At 37.4% G+C, this 10,590-nt stretch overlaps 1 protein-coding gene across 1 annotated transcript; it reads right to left on the bottom strand.

Moving 5' to 3' along the window:
* Nucleotides 1-543: 543 nt before the first annotated feature.
* On the bottom strand, nt 544-5,244 carry LOC310941166 (hypoxanthine-guanine phosphoribosyltransferase-like; the record flags this gene model as incomplete). The annotated part of the gene is made up of 9 exons (XM_083906288.1): nt 544-591; nt 770-846; nt 999-1,042; nt 1,168-1,250; nt 1,328-1,345; nt 1,522-1,587; nt 2,048-2,231; nt 3,956-4,062; nt 5,218-5,244. The coding sequence occupies 9 exons, from the start codon at nt 5,242-5,244 to the stop codon at nt 544-546; spliced, it is 654 nt and encodes a 217-aa protein (XP_083762414.1).
* Between the last annotated feature and the right edge of the window lie 5,346 nt (nt 5,245-10,590).

Genomic DNA, 10,590 nt, shown 5'->3' on the forward strand with positions numbered 1-10,590 from the left:
ACAATTGCTGACTTTGCAGTGCCACCCAATGGCCAAATAAGGTTTCCCGTTGAATGTCTCACCTGATTCACATACAACAGCTTCTCACCTTTCCAGTGATGCTCCATATAGCCACATTTACAGGTGGAATTTTGGAGAAAATCCATTAAAAAAAATCATAATTTTGACACTTTTATTGCAACAGTTGCTGACTTTGCACTGCCACCTAATGGACAAATAAGGTTTCCCGTTGAATGTTTCACCTGATTCACATACTACAGCTTCTATATGTGAATCAGGTTTGTGTGGGTATAATTCAGCTTGCTGGGTGTTTAGATTAAAGGTGTAAATAATATGCTAGGGTGAGAAGAGCATCAAGCATTTCAAAGGTCAAATGTGGATGCATGGTATGAAGCTATCGGAATGTGTAGATTGAGATAAGTAAACAAATGGAAATGTTATTTTCCATGACAGTATGATACAAATGTCATAAAATACAAAAAATAATATTAAAAAAAATTTAAAATGTTGAGCCATTCAAGATATATTGTTTCCTTGTGCTCTTCATGCCTTGTACTTCTCCTTTGCAGTTTCACTAATAATGCAGATATGCTGAAAGAGAAAAGGAATAATTTAATATTGCAACATATTGCTGATTTACATCATTTTTGTTTATAGTGCTTTAACATGGTCATTGGTAACATTTAAACAAAACATGTACAAACTCAAACGATAAGCTTCATTATAGGCTACTTTTCTTATTGTTTGTTTATCCATCTTAATTACTTACATTTAGATCTCTAAAGTATTCATTGTAGTCTAGTGCATATCCCACCACATACTTGTCAGGGATCTCAAATCCTATAACTACAAAGAAAATGGGTTAGAAAATCATTATTGTTATATTCACAGTAGTGAATTTATAATTCTGAAATAAAAGAAAAGTTTGTAAGTTTTAACAAAGAGCACATTGTGGCAAAAACTTTACAAACTACAAACAAACACTGTCTTCCACTCACAGTCTGGTCTGTAGCCATCACTTATTGTTCTTTTCACCAACAAACTGAGGACAGAAACCAGGTTGATTAACAGTCTTAGCTATGCATAAAAATTACAAGAATGTCTTACAGGATCCATATTTTTTAACAGGATGCAGTTGTGTATCCAGGCACACAAATATTACGTTACCTTGCTACTTTGACCATGTTGGGATTGCACTGTTTCACAATTTGCAATAATCTCTTTATTGACCTCCCTGTTTCGATAATGTCCTTAAAAATAGCATAAGAAAAATGCTTTTAAATGATGCTGGAATTCAGATTTTCCTACTTCAATATAGTATACTTACCTCCACAACCAAGACATTCTGTGTGAAAACAAGATAAAAAAAACAATATTTCAGAGAGACAGTTGAACTTCAGCATTATTTATAATCCTCGATAAACGTGTTTTCAAAATGATTATGCATTTCATTTGATCATGTTAAATGCTTTGAGCTACTGTAAATGAATAATGTTTATCATGGTGTGAACAAGGACTTACCTTGTTTGTCAGAGTAGAAAAGTCATCACCACCAATGACTTTGATTTCACTTGTTGACTGGCCATTCTGTAGAGACATGAGACAGGAAAGTATGTTGCACATAAAGGCATCAAGGAACAATTCAACACAAGTCAAATCATTTGAATATTGTAATTCATATATTATATCCATGGCTACTGTGGCTTTGGTGGCCTATTGCTGAATGTCTTTTCAGTGTAACATGTTGAGTGGAAAAGCATGAATCCGACCGTTTCGTCACATTAATTTTGGCTTGGTTGCTTTCACGCCACAGGAACCGTACCAAAGTAGGGCAGATAAAGCTTACAGATTACATTCACACCAACGCAAACGAACCGAACCAAGGGACCAAACACATTTTGGTGAGCACCAAATGCTGTAGGTGTGAAAGCACCCTTTAAGTGCAGAAGTATAAAAAATCTGTAAATATTTTAAAATAGGGAATAGAGTACGTTTTAAAAAATTATAATTAACAAAAAATATAAAAAATGTATGAAGGTTTGCTTACACTGTAGCTTTTTATGCGAATGAAGTCCACCGTAATTGGGATGGAGTGGTCACTGTTTCTGTTCAGGACCTTGATGTAGTCCAGCAGGTCTGCAAAGAACTTGAAGCCTCCTTTGAGCACACAGAGGGCCACAATTTGCTGTCCCACCATTTCCTTCATGATTTCTCTGGCGAGTCTCTCTGTCCTGTCGTCATGTAGGAGAGAGAAACCATATAATAATATAATAAATGTTTTTTTTGAACATGTGACATCTGCTGCCTAATTTTGCCGTGCAATATTGTGACTTATTTTTTTGGATTGGTCATTTTTTTCCTAAGCGATTTTCCGACAAATCCAGAGCTAACCAATCAGAATGAGTGTTGATGACGCACAGTCCAAACAGTTAACGTGGCATCAGACCAATTGATTGTGTTTGTTTTCCCAAAAGCCAGTTATTTTTTAATTAACAGGAAAAAACTGTAAAATGATCTGATGTGTGGAGGGTGGTTGTACTGGAGTTTCAGTGGGACGGTGTGTGTAAATGAAGCTTTAAAATAGTTTTCACTGAGCTACTGTCTCCGGCTGTAGTGTGTGAAGCCTGCTCTGGTCGCAAACAGACTATCCACACTTTTGTCTTGTTTAATTGCATTGTGTCTGGTGTGCAAAGACCTTGAAAATAAGGAGGAAAGTTCTAGTCAAATAATGGTTATTGGTTTCATGGTACACAACAAATTTTCTTCATGTATGAGCATTAGTAAGTGGTCGGGCAAGAGAGAGGTAGGGGTGTGTTTCTGTGTGTGAATGTAAATACTTTCTTGGTACTGCAAGACCTGTTTTCTGCTAAGATGTACATTGCTTGTGTTGCCACCTCCAGCAGCTTTAGCCTTTTAACTTTGCAGTAAATTGTTGTTTGGACCACCTAAGACTTTTTGAACCCAACAAACAACAGAGCTAGCTTCTCTTTTGGGTAAAAATTTCCTGCGTCATCCTGTTCAACCATGTGTGTTTCAGAAACCTCAAAGTCTAATCCAGTAGTCTCAGACATGCCCCCACTTAATATCAAAGTTTAATGTAAGTGTGGCCCGCACTGGCGATAACGAAGAGTGGCACGAGAGGGAGAGAAAAAAAGCTGCAGACCGGAGCAGCTGCTGATTCAAAACAGCAGTTACACACAAATCTATATCACAAAGTCTCAGCTGTTGTCGGTGTTCAACAGAGTCAATAGCCCTTGGGAAGTTTGAGGATAAGACCGACTGTGGCATTGCGGTATTGTGACGAAGACATGAGCCAATCGTAAGCTTTTAGCCAGCAGTGCGTCCAAGCGTCCTGGGGACTGAAAATAATAAGAAATTAGATGCCCTACTTTTAGGCAGGATGCCCTAAAGACGCCCTATTTTTTCCGCCTGTTTCCTCCCGTTTCCCCCGGTATCCACCGAAACGATGTTGTGATGACGCATGCAAAAAACTGCAGCCAGCACACGCCTGCAATCAGCGCAGATTATGAACTCAGACAGAACTCTCTCTCTCTCTTTGAGCAGTTAACTAAAGAAATCAGCTCATCTGATGAATCTCTTATTCCCTTAGTTACAGCGCTAACGCGTCTTCTACACAAAGATTGAGACCACGGAGTGAAAACAATGAAAAGTGCTCTCTTCTACTCAGATCCCCTGTATTTAAACGCGACCGTACTCGATCCTCTTCATAAAGATCATTATGTATGTGTGTATGGATGTGGGGATAAAACTGCGTATATAGTATAAGTATATATAAGTATATACTGCAAGACTGGTACAAGTGGTGCAACTTTAAGTTTCAGTTAATGAACATGTTTTTCAGCCAGGGTCGGCATTTCTTAACCGGTCATTCCGATAAGCATCTAATCTTGTGGTCACACCTATGTAACAAGCCATGAAAAATGCTAAAACCCACCGGTCCAGGATGATTCCATGTGGGATGTAGACCCTCTCCAAGTCATCAGCATAGTGCTTTGGTATGCAGAATAGATCCAGGTCATACCCCTGCTCCTCATCACTGATCTGAAATAAAATGTGATGTAAACCATCAGGAGTATTACATAACATAATTTACATAGCATTCAGATTAAACAGGGCACACAATTGTCAGGGGATGGGGACAGGGGTAGTGTAACGGAACTTCAAATATGTCTCAGTCTTGCCCACTAGAATTATACAGAAAGATTAATTAATTAATTAATTAATTAATTAATTAATTAATTAATTAATCAGTTATTTTATACATTTTCAACCGCTTTATTCTTTATAAGCGTCTTAGGGGACTGGAGCCAATCCCTGCTGACATCAATGATACTGTTATCCTAGGACAGATGACTTTATTACTCGGAAAATGGCAACTGTTCAAGTGGGATTTCAGTTCGGGAAACAGATAAAGTCAGAAAACACCAGGTCAGATGAGTGAGGTGCCACATTTGGCAGCTTCTGCCACTGCCCTTTTCATGGAAATGTTTTATCCGTTTCACCCACTGATTTTCAAAGGTCACTTGTAAATAAATTATGAAAAACTATTGTGTTTTTGTGGTTTTTGATCTACTTTATAGTACACTTAGTTAGAGCCCCTCACTATGTTACTGCAAACCGTGCTTTCTTTTTCATGTGAAATGGTGCTGTTTTGTAAAAGATGGTTCTTGTGTAGCTCTCAAATGTGTTTCTTACAATTTACATTATTGCATTTAATAAATGCATGTTGCATCTTAACAAGACACTAAAATTGAATAGAATAGGATACATATATATATATGTATATACATATACATATATATGGTCATTGCATACTTGACAATGGGCCATCTACAATTTTAAGATTTTGCTTTAATTCAATATGTGGCCCTTCTCTTCCTCTCTGTAGAAACATGTTGACCAAACCTGCCACAACATAGACAAAAAAATCACTAATAGTCCTCTCTCGCTTTAATCTCTGCATTTACCAGATCTTACACATGAATGTTAATAGCCTAATGTCACCAAACTCCCCTTGTGAAGTTGTGCTGTAAGCCGTAATTTTCATAGTATCTAATAAGCATGATTCCATCTCCAAGGCAACCACCATCACCAGTGAATGTTCATCAACAGATTTGTTCTTTGTGTCGTGATAAGTTTGAATTTGTTAGATTTGTTGCAGTGGTGGTTGGTGTAGAGTGTGTGGGGAATTCTTACCACAATACAGGGGCTACGTGTTTCCATGATGTCATTCCCTGGCTTTGATCTGCAGACGTGTAGAAGTGTTTTTTTTTTCTAGTTCTTCTTGGGTTTTTTACAATGGTGCATTATTTCCTTCGACAGATTTCTGCATTGAAAAAATTGAGAGCAATCACAAAATCAGAGGTAATTCCCTTACCCAAACACAAATTATAAAAGATGAAAGGATGTGATCCCATGACACGATGATTTCAGTAACATCACACATTATTTTTATGACTTCACTAGGTTGGAAAGGTTTTTTTTTTTTTTTTTTTTTAACCTGTCCTGTCCAGTACCTTAGGCACGCACTATGGTTGACTGCATGTCTGTTGGTGCTGGATAGATTTAGGTATTTGCAGGGCAAGTAATTACAGGGTTATCTACAGGGTTAGGGAGGAAAGCAGCATGGGCATCTGAATGCCTTTTCGTGTCAGACAGATTTTGCTTGGTCAGGATGAGTCTATTGAACTTAGCCTGTATCTTGATGAATATTAAGAATTTATTTTATAAATGAATGTTTTTGGACCTGACTGCTGGAAAACCCATAAACAAACAATACAAACAACAACAATACAAAACAAACAATATAAATAAATACAAAAATACAAAAAAAGACATTGGTACAGATCAACAATATTTATTTACATATCCATTCATTCATATGTATATGTATACATAAATGTATAGATATATACGTATATATATACATATACTGCTCACTTCCAAATGCGACTGCTTCCGTTCTTCTCTCGACCAACATGCAACTGTTATTCAGTGGTCTCATAGTGCCATCTCTTGGCCAAAACGTATAACTACATAGTACATTCAGAAAATAAAAGCCACAGAATCATGAAAAGGGACAAAATCACCAGATTGGATGATTTTGCACATACCTACAAGAGGATGCATGAAGCTCTTTTGAGAGAATACAAGGACTCTCTAAAAACCAAGAAGAAGGTATGATATTTGTACTATTTTTCTGGTGAATGTAATTATCCTTCACAGTTATAAAAAAAGCCCAGAGATGCTAATGACCACACAACATTTTAGCTTTTTCATATTAAATAATATTTCCTACTACAAACCTCAAATTAATAATAACGCTTAACCAAAAGAAATGCAGATTACCAAAAAGAGATGTATTAAAAATAATGCATCTCTCTGTTTATTGTATCAAGACACACAGGGTTGCTGTTGAAATGTGGGAACAGAGAAGCAGAGGAGGAGAGGTGTATACCTCTCAAGAATGACGAAGCCGTTTGAGTTTGAGAAACCCCCCCCAAAAAACGGTACTGTAACAACAAGATGTTGTTCACCAGTGTATCGTAATATGTTGTTATATACCTGATAATACAAAAAGAGGACAACAGTGTACAGGTTATTTTAATTTAATTTAATTTTTTTAAATAACTTGTGTAATCATATGTTTAATTTACTTGGGGCTTGTGTCTCTAAACCCAGTGTAGAAAATTCAGATATATTGTAAGACATCTAGAATGCAACTCCTTCCCTTTTGATAATAATGTAAATGTAATTATTTAGTCTTGTTTATCACAGCTCAAGTCTCAACATCAGCCGCCCTCCATTTTCAATGATTAATTTACAGTGATTTTTTTTTTTTCTTTTTTAATCGTACTTGATATGGACATCACGACTGCATTTGACAAAGCAGATGCATTTGAGTGTTGTAGTACATGTGCAGCAGGGGTTGTCGCGAATTCACATGTCCCCTGACTAATACTTAACAATGCACAAGCATACATTATTTTACCTACAGGTTGCCTACTAACATGTTATCTGTGCTGTCCTTCACGATGTGTCCTGCCTGAGGAAGGAGAGGGCTTCCAGAGTGCCATCACACATGGACTGGGACAATCCTGCCATCTATTTCAGTTAATATGCATTAATATTTGGCCTCTTATGATGTGTGTGTTGTATACTGTATGCATACAAGCTGCTGGGAGGCATCCATTCATTTGTCTTTTCATTTGTGTATGGATTTGTCCTGCATTCATTTCAATGTGCAGACATGTGGGCTCTGTCTTATACAGACCTTTGAATGTGCATTTATTCTTCTGTTCTATAATATGATTTGAATCTGTGCTTCCTGTCTTGTAGAAACAGACTTCAGTTTTGAAATGAGCTGATTTACTTGCTTTGATTTATCCTTATTCAATAAAGCAGCATCATGTTACTCTTTGATGTGTTTTTAATATTTATATTGTGTGTATAAATATACAATTATTATGAATAATTATTGTAATCAATGATCACAGATGTTTAGATGATGACCGTGGTTATAGTTGAATGTGAAAACATTGTGTAGTGGGCAGTGGAATAACTATTGGTTTCCATTAAATCCACCACAAATTTTGTGGTGACTGCTGGCAGAGATGAGGGATGAGATTGAATAAATCCTGGAACTTAGCCTGCTCCAGACCAGGCTAACGCCACAGGATAAATCTCCATGGTAACTTATGTCATAACATATCCTGCTTTTGAACAACCGGATCACGGATAAATTAAGCCAGGATAAGCAACATATCTCGGCTTAATCCCTGATCCTTGTTTTGTGCAACGGGCCTCTGGTTAAACTTCACGCAAATCGGACAATGGGACTGTTTTGTGTAAGAGAGTATTCTAAGATGCCTTTAGCAAAGATCAAATTCTGCACTTTCCTTTACACTTAATGAATAATTTGACGTGACTATCTTGTCATATGTTTGTTGTATGTATCTGGTAAAAGTTGTGAAAGCTCTTGATCCTTGATCAGTTAATAAATACTTGACTTAATATGCTGCCCCTGTCTGTATGTGGTTGCTGGACACATCTTGTGTCCTGCTTAGCTGTTTTACATCATACATTAGATTCATGTAAATAATATTTGTTTATCAAGTTGCCCTCTAGTGGACACAAGAAGGACTGTTAATCACCTAACAACAAATTGATACTGTCTTGCTTTATGCACATATTAAATGAGTCACCTTAATCATTATCAGAAAAAATTGCCATCCCTGAAATTTCCTTCAGGAGCCGCCACGAAGCAATGAAGTATTAAATCTCCAGTTTGTTGGTGATGGTGCAGTTCTCTTGTTACCCAAGTTGATTGTGACTGGAGCGTGATCGCTGATAGTAATGGGGTGAATCAGAGTGTGAGTAGTTTCTTTCAGAAGTTGTTGGGTGAAGAGAGCGCCAAGCATCGCAAAGACCAAAATCACTCATGTACTGTTTAAGAATATCCACTGACTGCCTGCTACGCTGTGTCCCTGCTGTACTGAGCCTGTCCAACCCTGCATGGTTTGCAAACTAGGTTGAAGTCCCCTCCTATTATAAGTGCTGTGGTACAGTGTGCATAAAGTGCGGTGAAAAAAACAATGAAAGAAGGAGGGATCATCAACATTTGGACCATAAATGCTGGCAATGCATAGGTTAGTGCCTTGAACTGACATATTAACTATTACATATCTGCCCTCTGGGCCTATAATTGTGTTGTTTAGAGAGAAATGTACTTACTCCTATTTATCATAATGGCGACACCTCTTTGTTTGGAGTTATAGCAGGCTAAGTACGTATGGGGTAACTGCGATGAAGTGAGCATGTTATCCCTGGCCTTAACTATGTTAGTTTCCTGTAGACGGGCAATATCTGTGCTTAGGTGATTTAGGTGATTAATTATTTTTAATCTCTTTCCCTGTGAGCCAATTCCACGTACATTCAAAGTGACAAGATTTAATGTCATAGCCATGTATAAAATATGCCTAGAAATGTAAGCTCAATGAGGTGTGTGTGTGCGTGTATGTTTGTGTATGCTTGCATGTGTGCATATGTGTGTGTGAATGTTTGTATGTGTGTGTAGTTCTATTAAATCTAACCTTTAATGTGGACTATGTGTATATGCCTGTGTGTGCCTGAACCTGTATGCTCTTACTACAACTGAGGGTGACGACTGTGCGTGTTGACATTAAACAACTGTGCCGATGATAATCTAAACATTTTGAAAAGTACATAGAGGGGAGAACACGAAAGGGGGAGACGAACATCACCAACATTAATAAAATAACTAACGTACATAAAACAAACACTTACTCATTCTTATTTCTCTGAGACGTGCGTTATGTATAGTTTAATATCTATAGAGAAAAAATTCTGCAAAGTGGTGGGGGTATTATTGTTCACCTGTTTTAAGGTTTCAGAAGAGGCAGGGGTTAGAGTCCCGATCACGGAACAACTGACCATTGACATAGAGGCTACGTTTACACTAGCTGGATATTTGTGCACTGTTCGGACTTTTGGTTTCAGCCCTCCGAAAAGGCTTTTCAGGCAGCACACAATGGTATAACTCGTGTTTTTCTGTTTTATTTTTCAGTCGTACACTGTACACATCTTCTCACAGGTACATGTGTATACACAGCTACACAGGTCATAAACCTGAAAGTAATAAAATATAAATAATTACAACATATTATTTGAACATTATTATTTAAAGAAATAACCTCCAGCAGTCAAAAATGCAATTCACATTCATTTTAGCGGAGATAGCTCAAAAGACTACATTTCCCAGAATGCCCCGCTCCTATTGAGCATGCGCAAAGCGACACTACCGCTCACGTGATGTAAACACTCGCATCGCTCGTGTTCACAACCTGCGCCCGTGCCTTGCAAACGCACATTCAACGGGATGTATCATAGCGCGACACTCTAATTATGTCACTCAAACACATAACACATCAACCCTATCATGAACCATACTCTTATCATTAATGTCAGCCGCCAAGTGCGCTAAATAACTAAGGTTTCAACCCGAGCTAACACTAATAGCGAGAATGCTACTAACTAAAGTTACACAGCATTCTCGCCACCGAACGCCCAAAGCTATAAATAATCCTCCACTACATCACACCCACCCGGCAGCGCTTGACAGAGAAACATTGTGGTATATGTTAATTAACACAAATATCAATATGAAGTGTTATCACGTCACATTATTAACTACATACCAACGGGCTGTGTGCTCCTGACAATGGTCCAGATAAAATGAGGAACTCGTCAGATATTATAAGTTAACCGTGGTACTTGCGCATGCGCTCAAGCATGACATTAGAACATAGACATATGATAGATACTATAGATGGATATATCTGAATTACACTATGGCCAGAAATACCTGAACAATTATAAAGCTTGAACAACTTATCTCCATTATACATGAATTTAAATTAAATTATTTAGACCCATTATTTTTACATTATTTCTTTTTACAAAGTGACCATAAGACTCAACATGCACACATCATTTTCAAGAAAGTTTCAGTTTACATTAACCCACATAAATATGCTGTTGAGAGCCATC

This window comes from Microchirus variegatus (assembly GCF_963457635.1).
Source record: "Microchirus variegatus genome assembly, chromosome: 19".
NCBI lineage: Eukaryota > Metazoa > Chordata > Actinopteri > Pleuronectiformes > Soleidae > Microchirus > Microchirus variegatus.